At 40.2% G+C, this 15028-nt stretch overlaps 1 protein-coding gene across 2 annotated transcripts in view; it reads left to right on the plus strand.

Moving 5' to 3' along the window:
- The window catches only part of LOC138676453 (long-chain fatty acid transport protein 2-like), a 180308-nt gene extending 166622 nt beyond the window's left edge, over positions 1–13686 (plus strand). The window contains exons 9-11 of one of the 2 annotated variants that reach the window (XM_069765761.1): positions 4337–4434; positions 9177–9307; positions 13498–13686. In XM_069765761.1, the coding sequence (XP_069621862.1) occupies positions 4337–4434; positions 9177–9307; positions 13498–13674 (406 nt within the window). In that variant the 3' untranslated portion in view covers positions 13675–13686. Of the gene's footprint in view, positions 1–4336; positions 4435–8890; positions 9071–9176; positions 9308–13497 lie in introns of those variants that run through there. The other variant, XM_069765762.1, reaches the window with a different exon arrangement.
- Positions 13687–15028: the final 1342 nt, after the last annotated feature.

A 15028-nucleotide genomic window follows, 5' to 3' on the forward strand; every position in this document is an offset into this window, starting at 1 on the left:
GAGGCGTCTGTAATTTACATCATAGGTAGACCTCAACTATGGGAGACAAACTGAGAAAAAAAAATCCAGAAAATCACATTGTCTGTTTTTTTATCATTTTATTTGCATATTATGGTGGAAAATAAGTATTTGGTCAGAAACAAACAATCAAGATTTCTGGCTCTCACAGACCTGTAACTTCTTCTTTAAGAGTCTCCTCTTTCCTCCACTCATTACCTGTAGTAATGGCACCTGTTTAAACTTGTTATCAGTATAAAAAGACACCTGTGCACACCCTCAAACAGTCTGACTCCAAACTCCACTATGGTGAAGACCAAAGAGCTGTCAAAGGACACCAGAAACAAAATTGTAGCCCTGCACCAGGCTGGGAAGACTGAATCTGCAATAGCCAACCAGCTTGGAGTGAAGAAATCAACAGTGGGAGCAATAATTAGAAAATGGAAGACATACAAGACCACTGATAATCTCCCTCGATCTGGGGCTCCACGCAAAATCCCACCCCGTGGGGTCAGAATGATCACAAGAACGGTGAGCAAAAATCCCAGAACCACGCGGGGGGACCTAGTGAATGAACTGCAGAGAGCTGGGACCAATGTAACAAGGCCTACCATAAGTAACACACTATGCCACCATGGACTCAGATCCTGCAGTGCCAGACGTGTCCCACTGCTTAAGCCAGTACATGTCCGGGCCCGTCTGAAGTTTGCTAGAGAGCATTTGGATGATCCAGAGGAGTTTTGGGAGAATGTCCTATGGTCTGATGAAACCAAACTGGAACTGTTTGGTAGAAGCACAACTTGTCGTGTTTGGAGGAAAAAGAATACTGAGTTGCATCCATCAAACACCATACCTACTGTAAAGCATGGTGGTGGAAACATCATGCTTTGGGGCTGTTTCTCTGCAAAGGGGCCAGGACGACTGATCCGGGTACATGAAAGAATGAGTGGGGCCATGTATCGTGAGATTTTGAGTGCAAACCTCCTTCCATCAGCAAGGGCATTGAAGATGAAACGTGGCTGGGTCTTTCAACATGACAATGATCCAAAGCACACCGCCAGGGCAACGAAGGAGTGGCTTCGTAAGAAGCATTTCAAGGTCCTGGAGTGGCCTAGCCAGTCTCCAGATCTCAAACCTATAGAAAACCTTTGGAGGGAGTTGAAAGTCCGTGTTGCCAAGCGAAAAGCCAAAAACATCACTGCTCTAGAGGAGATCTGCATGGAGGAATGGGCCAACATACCAACAACAGTGTGTGGCAACCTTGTGAAGACTTACAGAAAACGTTTGACCTCTGTCATTGCCAACAATGGATATATTACAAAGTATTGAGATGAAATTTTGTTTCTGACCAAATACTTATTTCCCACCATAATATGCAAATAAAATGTTAAAAAAACAGACAGTGATTTTCTGGATTTTTTTTTGTCAGTTTGTCTCCCATAGTTGAGGTCTACCTATGATATAAATTACAGACGCCTCTCATCTTTTTAAGTGGTGGAACTTGCACTATTGCTGACTGACTAAATACTTTTTTGCCCCACTGTATATTGTTTTATTTATTATTATGTTTATGATAGCCAAGAGGTGTGTACAGCAAGCAGAAATTTTAACTCAAAATAGGTAGATGGTAATCCTCTTTAAAGTCCCATACGTTACTATGCTGGAAGTAGATACAAATGAGCAAATGCACAAAGGACAAGGTCCCGAAAGGTGCTGTAATATTGTTTGGAGCTGAAAGACTCACAGGCCAAAAGAACACAATGAGAGCTAATAGGTCCAGTGCATAGTATGCATAAGAATAACTTTTTGTGGCACCTTTATATATATCTATTTCAAAATGGAAAAAAGTGCAAAAAAAAAAAAAAAAACACGGAGCCAGTGTGTATAAGATGGCCCAAATAAAGGCCCGATATGGTACTGTGATGGAGAAATGAACCGCACAAAGAGAGGAACAAACTAACCATATGGTACTGAATACTTTTCAGCCTAAATATTGATAACACCCAGCAGTGGGCCGAAAGCAACGTATAACTTGATATAAATAGCCATTTATAGAGACTCAGCCAAGAAACCAGTCCAAAGGTATATAAAATTGAACTATTATATAGATGCTAAAGAAAAATCAATGAGAGAAAAAAAAATAGGCCCAGGAATTCCAAGATGAAGATGGTAGAATGTTGCTTAATGAAAATGGCGAGAAGCTCGGTTCCAATAACCAATGCAGAGATGCTGTCCCAAATTCTGTCGAAGAGGGATCACAGATAGTACAGAGATCTACAAGAAAGGAAAAAGAGTTTTTTTTAGAAAAACTATAAGTAGCAAAGAACAATGAAACACCAACGAATAATGTGCATCATACTGAAATTAACCATAGAAACCCGAGAAAAGAAGCTCCTCGTTGAGACCATTTGGCGACATACTGTTTAAATTGAAAATCCAACGTGCCTCCCGTCGGAGGAGTTCCTTAGTATGGTCACCACCCCGGATGCTACCCGCGACCTGATCCATAATCATGATCCGTAAGTTACGATGTCTACTGTCGTGGTGCTCCAAGAAATGAGAGGTGACAGATGAAATAGGCTTACCCTTTTCTCTGTCTCCTTTTGCCTTGCCAACGTTCGATACATGTTGCTGGATCCTTCTCCTGACCTCCTGGCTTGTCTGTCCAACATATATTTTTGGGCAAGGACAAATCAGCAAGTAAACCACATTCCTGGATCTACAGTTGGTATACAGTTTTGTTACAATCCTTTCCGGGAAGACTGAAAGAGTCAGAGTGTCAGTAGCAGTCATAAGTGGACAGATGTTACAATTACCACAAGGGAAGGATCCCTGTAAACAGCTCCCTGTCCCCAATCTCACAGCAAAAGCCGCAACGTATGTACATAGCCTTAATTTGATGCTCACTTGGGTAAGATTGACAAGTCCACTGGGAAAAGTTGTGAAATTTGCATTTTTTTAAGGGTAATTTGCCAGTTGTGTAGTGAAACTTGCACTTTCTCACATGGCTGAAATGTTTCTGAAAAGTCTCAGGGTCATTAATGGTGTATGCAACAGTAATATCTGCAGTTAGTGTAAAGAATCCCGGGGATTCAGCTGCTCACGGGTATGTGTATTTTCTCTGCATTTTCCAATAATTGGTCTGCATTGGCCTTTCCGTGCTCTCAAGTTTTACCTAAAACATTGGTAAATGAAGACTACATTGCCATACAATTTTATAGGGGTGGGTTCCACCTTTTTAGTGGTGCTGTTTGTCTCCCACCTGCAGGGCAACTATTTAAATTACTGATTGAATTTAAAGGTATAGAGGTCTAGTTGCTTCCCTACCAAGTTATGAAACTCCTGTATCTCGCTTTCATACCTTTATGGACACATCTGTAGTTTACACTCTTCACTTACTACATGCTGGCATCATATCAAGAGGATATTACCTATTTCTCCGAAATAACAGTAGGAAGAGAATTACTAATGTCAGAATTAACTGGGTTGTACTTTCATACCAGTTCAGAAATGTAGTCTAACTACCTTTCCTACTTCTGTTCTGACAAAGTTTTCAAGAGATGCAATCGGGCAACTCTGAGATGCCCACAGTTGTTATGTACTTATAGGTTGTAGATTGTAGTGTGCATCTTCTTTGTCAGGTTTAACAAGCATATTTCATCAATCACTCTACCCTCAAATCAGCCCCATTTGAAATAATTTACGGTGAGTGGAATCCATAAAACAGAATGAAATTCTTACACATGGCCTGTGTTGCTGTGATCGGGTACTCATCTTTCCTCTTTGTATACCCTGGTCAGTACCATACCTTATACTTGAAGTTGCTGAGTCTGCCCATCCATTGCTGCTGTTAAGGCCCTCATCGTAGAGTATGTGGTTAACAGGCAGCACTCATGAAGATTACATCAAGAAATACACTTTATTCTTCTGTACAAAGTTCACCACAGTGGTAAGTGACAATATCATGATAAAAAGAAAAAATATCTTCAAGCGATTTCTTTGTACCGTTTCGACCTGAGGCCCGGGTCTTTTTCAAATTCGCAAGCGTAGGAATGAACCGGTGGCTTGTTGTTTGTGCTCATCCTCTACTAGGGAAACAAATGCATTAAATATATTGGTGGTCGTGGGTTTCCTGGTAGCATCAATGAAGCCAGTGACATTAGGACTGCATTTGCAGTATGGGGAATGTCCAAAGTGGAGGGGCGCTATACACTTATTTCTCAGCGCTGTTAAAAGCGGCGCTATAGAATAAGTACCCTTAACTGCCGCCATTAAAATGCGTAACGGCAGTCATTAAGGTGTTAAGTTTTACCTGCTGATGTAACATGTTGTTTTCCAGGTGGAAAGGGGAAAATGTGGCAACAACAGAAGTGGAAAACTTTGTGTCAATGTTGGATTTCATTGAAGTTGCCAATGTCTTTGGTGTTACAGTGCCTCGTGAGTAAAAGATAATGTAGTTTTGCAGTTTAATATAATTTCAGCATCAATCTGGAGTAAACAATAAAGTAATAAACATGTTTAGGATATATGGACATACAAATTATTATTATTTATTATTATAGAGCCATTTATTCCAGAGTGCTATACAGTATATATGAAAAGTAGTATACATAATTAAAAAACAAGTACAATAGTCATGAACAATAAAAGTCATTGACTAGTACTAGAGAAGAGAGAAAGCAATGATAATGTGTGCAAACTGTAAAGCGCTGCGGAATATGTTGATGCTATATAAAAATAAATATTATTATTATTATAAGAGAAGACCTTGCCCATGAGGACTCACAATCTACAAGGAATTGGTGAAGATACAGTAGGTAAGGGTAGAGATGGTATAGAGGAAGATGGGTTACTTCAGGTTGTAGGCTTGTTGGAAGAGATAGGTCTTCAGGTTCCTTTTGAAGGGTTTCATGGTAGGCAAAAGTCTAATATGTTGGTGAATATGTAGTTTTAAGGAGAGAGAAAAGTCAAGGGTCCCTCCAAGGCAGCGAGCTTGCGGGACTGGGGAGAGTGAGCAACCATTAACTTTGATGGAAAGGTCTGTTGGGAAAGTTGAGTGACATGGGGGAAAGATGATGAATTCTGTTTTGTCCATGCTAAGTTTAAGAAATCGAGCAGAGAAGAAGGATGAAATACATGACAGACATTATAATATTTTGGTTCGTATGGAGGTGATATCAGTGTTATCAGCACAGATATGATATTGAAAGCCATGGGACTCTATGAGCTGTCCCACGCTAAAGGTGTAGATGGAGATGAGCAGGGATCCTGGAACTGAGCCTTGGGGGATATAAACAGATAGGGTAAGACATGAGGTGGTGATGTGTGAGTGGGAGATGCTTAATGTCCAGTCTGTTAGTTATGAAGAGATCCAAGATGGGGCCAAGTTTGTGATGCCAAGAGATGAGAAAATCTATAGTAAAAGGGAATGGTCCACCGTGGTGAAGGCAGAGGACAGATCCTGGAGGAGAAGGACATAGTAGTGTTGCTTGGCTTTGGTGGTTAGTAGATCATTGGTGACTTTAGTTAGGGCACTTTCAGTTGAATGATATCGGAAGCCAGATTGTAACCAGTCAAAGAGGAAGCAGAAGTAGATGTAGGAGGACAATTCAAGATGGACATGTTGTTCCAGTTGTTTTGAGGAATAGGAAGGAAGTGATATGGGGCGATAGATGGGTGTGATTGAGGCATGTTTAATGCATGAGAAAAAGACACCAGTTGTTAGAGACAGGTTAAAGAGATGGGTTAGGGTTGGGATGAAGACTGTGGCGAGGTTTTAGATAAGGTGGGACGGGATCAAGACAAGTGTACAGGTGGTGAGATGTAATATGGAGAGTAGAGAGGAAAGTCTATCTTCTGTAATGGCGGACAAGCTGGTTTTGGAAGAATAGAGTTGAGTAGTTATGATGAGGGGCTGTGAGGACAGTAGGCCAAAGCTTATTCTGATGTTCTCAATCTTCTGCTTGAAGAATGAATCATATTCTTCATCTGACATGAAGAGGAGAGGAAGGAGGTGCTCTGGGATGGAAGACAGAATTGAAAGTGTTGAATAGTTGCTTACGATTGTGAGACATGGAGGATATGAGAGATTAGAATTAGGTTTGTTTTGCAGAAGTGAGTGTGGACTTGAAATTGGTGAGGGGCAGTTTGTATGCACTTGGAAAGGAGAGGGAAGAGAATGTGAGTAGGTTGAGGTCAGACATGCAGAGAGGTAAGTTAGAGATGTTACCTAAGGAAGAGAGGCTGGTGAAGATGAGGTCCAGCTGTGGCCAACTTATCAATATGTATTCTACTTCACAGTGGCAATGGGTTGGTATTGTAGACCATTCTGAAATGAAGACAAGCACAAAAGATTTTATTTTAATGTTGTTTGCCATGTCAATAATTCTTTATTAATATGATAAATGAATTTTGCAAGAGGACCATTTAAGTATAGCACACTGTTTTGTGCCTTGGGAATAGGAAAACAAATCAACAGTTACTACTCAGATAAACTTACATTAAAAATTGTCTTTATATACAGTCTATGTTTAACAGCAATTCCAAAACAGTTGAATAAAATGTAATTACAATACAAATGTAATGATTTGTAGATCTCACTATAGCCACAATTTTATTCACAATACAGAAAACAGATCAGAAGGTGAAATACATTTTTCCATTTAATATGAAGAACTTAACTCATTTAGAAATTGATGGCAGGAACACATCTCAAAGTTGAAAAAGAGCCATGACTACTATTGTGTACGGCCAAGTTCACAATTAGCATCTCTGTGCGCAGCGTATCATCTGCATGCGCAAATGTGTGCCAAAACGCATTCAAACGCATGGTAACGCTGCGTTTTTTATCCGCATCAGCTTACGCATGACGCAAAACAATGCTGAGTTTGCATGCGTTTTGTATGCGTTTTTGCCTGCGTTCGCATTGATTATGCACATGTGTTCAATATTTCCAGGAGGGCATGTCTCAATGGATGTGTCCTGGACATGCGCAGTCTGAAATACGCAAGCGCATCGAACGCATGCATATGCATGTGCTTGCGTACCAATGCATTTCCATAGACAGTAATGCGATGTTTTGACACACTCATCTGCAAGCGTATGTCTGCGCTAAATTGACGCCTCAAGAATGCAACATGTTGCGTTTGCCGCACACCGCAAAATGATGCATGCATACGCATGCGAATGCATGCTAACGCATGTCCCTGCGTACACAGTGTTAAATATATGTATGGAAGACGCATGCAGATCGGTACGAGGTACAGTATACGCTACGCACACATACGCTAAGGTGAACCCAGCCTTAAAGGGAACCTGTCACCCCCCAGGCGTTTGTAAAATAAAAGAGCCACCTTGTGCAGCACTGATGCTGCATTCTGACAAGGTGGCTCTTTTAGTTAGTCTATGGAAGGGACCCCAAATAAAAGAGCCACCTTGACACAATGCAGCATTAGTGCTGCACCATGTGGCTCTTTTACTTTAAAACGCCAGGGGGGTGACAGGTTCCCTTTAAATATACAAGGCCTTTCCTGAAGTAGATGTTATCTGGATGAGAGAATATGTTGTCATAAAACTTCTATACAATGCTCAACATTGATAGTCTCTTTCAAGGTGTATGACCTACCCATGCCATAGGCATAATGCAATTCCATAACATCAGAGATGCAGGCTCTTGAACTGTTCATGATATCAAACTGCATGGTTACTTTCCTGTTTGAGCCCACATGTCACAGCATCCGTTGTTTCCATCAAGAATGTCACATTTTGATTCATCTCACCACAAAACAATTTTCCATTTTGCCTCAGTCATTTTAGAATATGGCAGCATTTATGGATTGGGTTGATATATGGCTTCTTTACTGCATAATAGAGCATTAACTTGCACGGCAAACTGTGTTCACAGATCAATGATATCGCAAAGTATTACTGAGCCCACACACTGACTTGCACTAGCTTTTAATCTTTTAATACTGGTTTTTAATGCAGTATCGCCTGAGGGTTGTAGATCATGAGCATCCAGTATTGACAGCCTGCTTTGTCCCTTGTGCACATGGATTTCTTCAGAATCTCTGAATATTTTGATGACATTATGTACTGCAGATCATGGCATATTCAAAGTTTTTGCAATTTTATGTTAAGGAACATTTTTGTGAAACTGTTTCACACTTATTAGACTCAATTCTTCACAGATTGGTGAACCTCTGACCATGTTTGCTTCTAAGACTTTGCCAAACATGCTCTTTTTATACACATTCATGTTTCTTAGACAACATTCATGTGACCCATCCTAATGCTGTCCATTTGTTCCTCAAACATTGCGCTGAGCCATTGAGTTTAATTGAACCATACACACATTGGTTTTAAGAATTAATCTGTGTCTCCAGGAAACTCAGCACATTCTATTTTGCAGATTAGACTCAGCCATTAAAATATATGGAGATCAATGCCATACCAGTAAAACTAGGAAGACATACTTTGTACTTCAGAGTTCTTGCCTAGATTCATCTATTTATAACTGATCCATTGTGAAGAGTCAATGGATAATGAAGATCAGTCTACCTGATTCAGTGAAAAAAAAGGGCTGAGAAAAGCTGATGCATCTAAGATGACACATTGAAAAAAAACTGATCTGTTTTCCTTGTATATTTTCACATGTGTGAATCTAATTTTATTTAAAAACTGACCCTCCAGCTATATTTCATTAGTATCACTTACTTTCCTGCAATTTGCTAACCCTGTCCCAACTTTACTGAGATGTGATGCTGCCATAAATTTCTAAGCAGGTTTATTTGAAATAAAATGGAAAATGTCTAATTCTTACCTTCTGAACTGTATTTTACATTCTGTTGTCATAAAATATGCTTATAAAAGATTTTTTTTACAATTGACACAGGGTCCCAACTTTTTTGGCATGGAGACGTAAGACAACTTTACTATAATGCAAGATGAGTTTTTATATCTACATTTTCATCCCAAGCTGTTTTTAAGCAACAATCCTGCTGTGATTTATAATTATAATTATAACCTTCATACGGCAGCAGCTTTGGACATTTACCTGGCTATTGTGTTTAATGGACTACTTGGCAATGATAACTCATTCTTCCCAATTGTTCACATCCTTACAAGACTCAGAGGCAGTATGGATATAACTGTTTATGCTAACATTCCTCCTCTTCTAGATCATGAAGGTAGAATTGGAATGGTTTCCATTAAACTTAAAGATGGAAAAATGTTTGATGGGGATGCAATGTTTTCACAAGTTACTGAACATTTACCCAATTATGCTAGACCTCGGTTTGTAAGAATACAGGTAAGACCATCTTAAGGGCTCATACTGTTAATAAATTTTGTTCAACTTCACAATTGTGTTCCACTTGTTGTTGATTCTTCACCAAAAATTTAAATTTGGTATCTTTATGTTTGAAGCATGATATGTGGGAAAAGGTTGAAAAGTTCCAGGGAGCCAAATACTTTCGCAAGGCACTGTAGGTGCTCTCTGTTACACTAGGTTGGTTTATATCACTCCAGAGAGCGTTGAAATTTTTTATGGATTCAATTACTCATCCATACAATGTAACACGTTTAGTGGGCGACAAAGATAGCAGAATCCTGTGAGACACCCGAAGGAGCGACCAGAAAATTATCGGAGCCAGACCAAGCTGATGTGGCAGAGGTGGCAGGAGCCTGTGGTCCTGAACCGGCCACAATCCCTGAATCACCAAGATCCATATCAAGGCTGCAGCCTTTACCACTGGGGTTCTTGTGGTCTGCGAATGGGAGAGCGAGGATCCAGCAATTGCTAAATGGACTGTAGGGCCTAGAATGAATGGAGAGAGAAGGAGACAAGCCAGGGCTGGAGAAACACTAGCGGTATGGCTAGCCGCAAGATATCGACAGTTGACATTCTAGGGGGGTCATTACATAAGACCAGCAGTGGAGATGGGGATCCACAGAAAAGTTTGGTGCCAGTTATTACATCTTGTTCAACCAGCAGGCAATGTAGATGGAACACTTGCGTCGAAGGTTGCAAGAGCTGACAAATTTAGTCCTTCGGCACTCAGACCCAAGCTGCCACTATTTCTCCCGGAGTGGCATGCTCACCTTGTACCAGAATGTGTCCAGGAGCATCACCTGTGTCCTTACCAATGCGGTTACTGGGATTATCCACTTAATGACTGACACGTGGAGAAGCATTTGTGGCCAGGGATGCTGCATTTAACAAACAGCACACTGAGTGAACATTGTGGAGGTTGGGGCCGAGTACCTCCCTGGCATGAAACATGTATTACTGATGCCGAGGATGAATAGCCCACCTCTATAAGGCTTTCCTAAACCTCATACCCCAGTTCCTGCACTCCCTTCTGTTCCTCCTCATCCTCCATATCTGATGTGCTATCTCAGAGAACGTCGTCCATATCAGTCGGAAGTTCTGCAGTACTGCCTCAGCAAGCGGCAACAGGCTTTGCTAAAGTTAATTTGGAGACAAACCGCACACTATGACACAGTTATTTAAAAACAATGAGGAGACAAAGAGCGCAATAGGGTCTTATCCACGTTACACAGAGGAGAATATACACCAAATTTGTTCACCTGGTTAGGATGAGATTAGAGCATATAGATAGCGGTTGCTGCAGATCCACAGGTCTTCACCGACCAGAGAAAATAATGTCTTCAAAGGGAGATTTGTAGTTAAAGTTCCGCGCTGCCGCTAAGATGAATTTCAGGAGAGTATAGTTGATTCACAGTGGTTTTATTCCACGCGTTTCAGGGGTCTCATGCCCCCTTCATCAGGAAATACCACACAGAATATACAGGCATCACAGGTATAAATAGTTTTGCTAGGTTACAAAGAAAAATGGGCACCAACAGGTCAGATGACTCAGTGTCAAAGTTCAATGATAACACACAATTAACAATTCAAACGATTAGGCCATGTGCACACGTTCAGTATTTTTCGCGTTTTTTTGCTATAAAAATGTGATAAAAACGCAAAAAAAGTGCTTACATATGCCTCCTATTATTTAAAGTGTATTCCGCATTTCTAGTGCAAATGTTGCATTTTTTTTCCTCGAAAAAATCGCATTGCGGAAAAAAAAGCAACATGTTCATTAAATTTGCGGAATTGCGGGGATTTCGCACACCTAGGAATGCATTGATCTGCTTACTTTCCGCATGGGGCTGTGCACACCATGCGGGAAGTAAGCAGATTATGTGCGGTTGGTACCCAGGGTGGAGGAGAGGAGACTCTCCTCCACGGACTGGGCACCATATAATTGGTAAAAAAAAAAAGAATTAAAATAAAAAATAGTCATATACTCACCCTCTGATGGCCCGCCTCTCATCGGTGCACGCTGCCGCTTCCGTTCCTATACATGCTCTGTGTGAAGGACCTGCGATGACGTCACCATCTTGTGATTGGTCGCATGACCGCTCATGTGACCGCTCACGTGACCGCGACGTCATCGAAGGTCCTGCACACACACACCATCTATAGGAACGGACGCCGCTGAGGAGATCGGCTGTTTGCAGGTAAGTATAACCATATTTTTAATTTTTTGTATTATTTTTAAACATTCTATCTTTTACTATAGATGCTGCTTAGGCAGCATCTATAGTAAAAAGTTGGTCACACTTGTCAAACACTAGGTTTGACAAGTGTGACCAACCTGTCAGTCAGTTTTCCAAGCGATGCTACAGATCGCTTGGAAAACTTTAGCATTCTGCAAGCTAATTTCTCTTGCAAAATGCTAAAAAAACGCAAAAAAAACGCAAAAAAAAAAATGCAGATTTCTTGCAGAAAATTTCCGGTTTTCTTCAGGAAATTTCTGCAAGAAATCCTGACGTGTGCACATACCCTTAGAGAGGTATATATAATGAAAAAAATACAATGATTTCTTATTTATTGCTAGACAATAGGTCAAAATTTGCAGCATTTAGGAGGAAATAAATAAAATAAAAAAAGAAACGATCTCTACTTAAATGGACAAGAACCTGCAAGAAAAGGAATTATTCCAGTTCAGAAGCGAATGCCTTACAGATGAACTACCGTGTGGAATCAACAAGCTACTTTTTCTTATCAAAAATCCATTGGAATCTTTACATTGAATGTAGAATAAAATCATGTTTTATTATTTTACATTAAAAAAAATAAATATATATATATGAAGATTAATTTGTGGTGGTTTGTAGAAAAATATTTAGAATTGAGAGTCCTCAGTGGTTGATATCTTTTAATGGCTAACTGAAAAGATGGTAATGAATTGCAAGCTTTCGAGACTACATACGTCTCTTCATCAGACAAAGTCTAAAACAAATTCTGAAGAACCACATATTTATGCACAATCTTATTACCATCTTTTCAGTTAGCCATTAAAAGGTATCAACCACTGAGGACTCTCAATTCTAAATATTTTTCTATCTACTGGCTAACACGGTACCAAGATATTTTTCTTTCCTGTATCAAAATGGTGGTTTGTAGTGATCTAAAATTACGAAAATTATAATTAATGAGTTCAAAAATTGCGTCACGTACATAAGAATAACAATTTAAGCAGTGAACCAGCGCTCGAAGTGAGCGCAGAAACAAAGTGAAAGTAACACTTCACCTGTCCAAGAACCAATGATAGATATCATATGTAACAAGAGACAATATAGCATTGCCAAGGGAGGGGAATGAATGAATACACAGCACTCAGTGATAACGAAGAACCACAGCATGAGAAGGGACTCCCGGCAGCAGAGTTAAGGAGGATCACATTAAAGGTACCTTCACACTAAACGATATCGCTAGCGATCCGTGACGTTGCAGCGTCCTGGCTAGCGATATCGTTCAGTTTGACACGCAGCAGCGATCAGGATCCTGCTGTGATGTCGTTGGTCGGGGCTAGAAGGCCAGAACTTTATTTGGTCGCTGGCTCTCCCGCTGACATCGTGTGTGACGCCGATTCAGCGATGTCTTCGCTGGTAACCAGGGTAAACATTGGGTTACTAAGCGCAGGGCCACGCTTAGTAACCCGATGTTTACCCTGGTTACCATCCTAAAAGTAAAAAAAACAAACACTACATACTTACCTTCCGCTGTCTGTCCCCGGCGCTGTGCTTTCCTGCACTCACTGTGAGCACAGCGGCCGGAAAGCAGAGCGGTGACGTGTCACATGTGAGGATGTTACCTTTAATAGCAATTCAAACCCATTTGTGTCAACTTCTGTGCATGTTATCAGGCCAAAATTACCAGGGCATGTAAACATTTGATCAGGGTCATTTGGATGTTTTGGATTGCCATTATGATTTAAAAAGAGAAAACACAGTAGTTTGACAATAAATGGCTTCACTCAACCACTAACCATGAGTGGAGAAAAAAGTTTTGGTGTTATCATTCATATTCTCTGAAAAAGGCAAAGAAGGCAATAATTCTGCTGTAGTATGTAAACTTTTGAGCACAACTGTATAGAATATATTGCTGTTTTGTAACTATATGTTTCTCTTTGTTTAACCCTACAGGATGCCTTACCTGTCACTGGCACTTACAAGCAATATAAAATGGGACTGGTCAATGATGGTTTCAATCTGACCTGTATTAAAGATCCGCTATACTTCTTGGATGATACCAATAGAACCTACAGGCCACTGGATCTCAAGATTTACAATGATATTTTAGGACAAAAAATTAAACTTTAGAATGATAAAAGATTTCTAAAATTGTTCGTATTCACTATAGGGAAGGATTTAAGTCCTGAATCATCAATATAAGCGTTTTACATTTCAGTCTTGAAGATGCTCTAAATTCAAGCATTACTGAATCTGAGGTATCTTTCAAATGCTGTGCACCACCACAAGAAAGGACTGTAGTATAATTCTGTCATAATATATGCCATGGTATACTCTTCCTCCCTCCACCCACTTAAAAAATTGGCAACAATTTAATGTGTTATCCAGTTGTTTGCTAAAAGAATCTGAATCCTTAAAGCGGGTCCACTTTACACCATAAGGATCTCTAGTGTCTGTGGCAAAACTAGGCAGTCATTTGACTACAAGTAGGTGATTTGTACATTTCCAGCCACATTCTGACTAGACATGCTCGTTCTTGCTCAATACCATTGAATTAACCAAGGGCATGCATGTCTCGTTGTGGCCACATATATGCATATGGAAAACTTGACGTTATGTGGCCACCTAGTCTCTTCGCAGACATCAGAGAATCCAGTCAGTGTGCGGTTTGCGTGCTGGGAGGATTCAGAGTTTTGTAGTCACATAGTGTGACTGCAGACTTTTACCAAAAGACTGGACGACCCGGCCCCTTTAAGTAGTTTTACTCCAGAACACAAGCAAAAAACACTTGGTTTTTCAAATATTAAAGGGTTGTTGCCATATTAGAGCCTTTTGAGGGTGAGACAAGAGTAACTCCATCTAGGTGCCAACCACAGGTGGAGTCTACAGAAAAATCCAAGTGTGGATGAGCGATGCTGTTTACATGACTCTGAGTTGTTCCAGAATTTCAGAAACAACATAGGTCTCTGCACTACGCTCTTTTCGTAACTCCAATTGATTTTTATAAAGGCAGCATGGTGGCTCCGTGGTTAGCACTGTTGCTTTGTGGGTCTTGTCTCAAAAGAGTTTGTATGTTCTCCCTGTGCTTGTGTGGGTTTCCTCTGAGTACTCCATTTTCCTCCTACACTCCAAACATATTCTGATAGAGAAAGTACTGTGAGCCTTAATGGTGAACGTGATGAAAATGTCTGTAAACGATGCAGAATATGTTGCCATTAGATAACCAAGCATAATAAATGTTTTGTTTCCGTAGTCCAAGCTCAGGTAGTCAACTCCAGGGTGGAGTTTTTTCCATTTCAGCTGTGAAACTAACAAATTGTAAAAAATATCTTCACACAGCAGTGTAAAAAAAAGATATTTTGGGTTGTAATTTAAAAATCTGTGATAATAGTGCTTGGGAACTTGGAATTCAGAGTATTTCCAGGGGTATAATTTGAAAGTGCTTGTATTAATCAAATGCTATGAAAAATATTAAATTTATATA

The sequence above is a fragment of the Ranitomeya imitator genome, chromosome 4, assembly GCF_032444005.1.
Source record: "Ranitomeya imitator isolate aRanImi1 chromosome 4, aRanImi1.pri, whole genome shotgun sequence".
Classification (NCBI taxonomy): domain Eukaryota; kingdom Metazoa; phylum Chordata; class Amphibia; order Anura; family Dendrobatidae; genus Ranitomeya; species Ranitomeya imitator.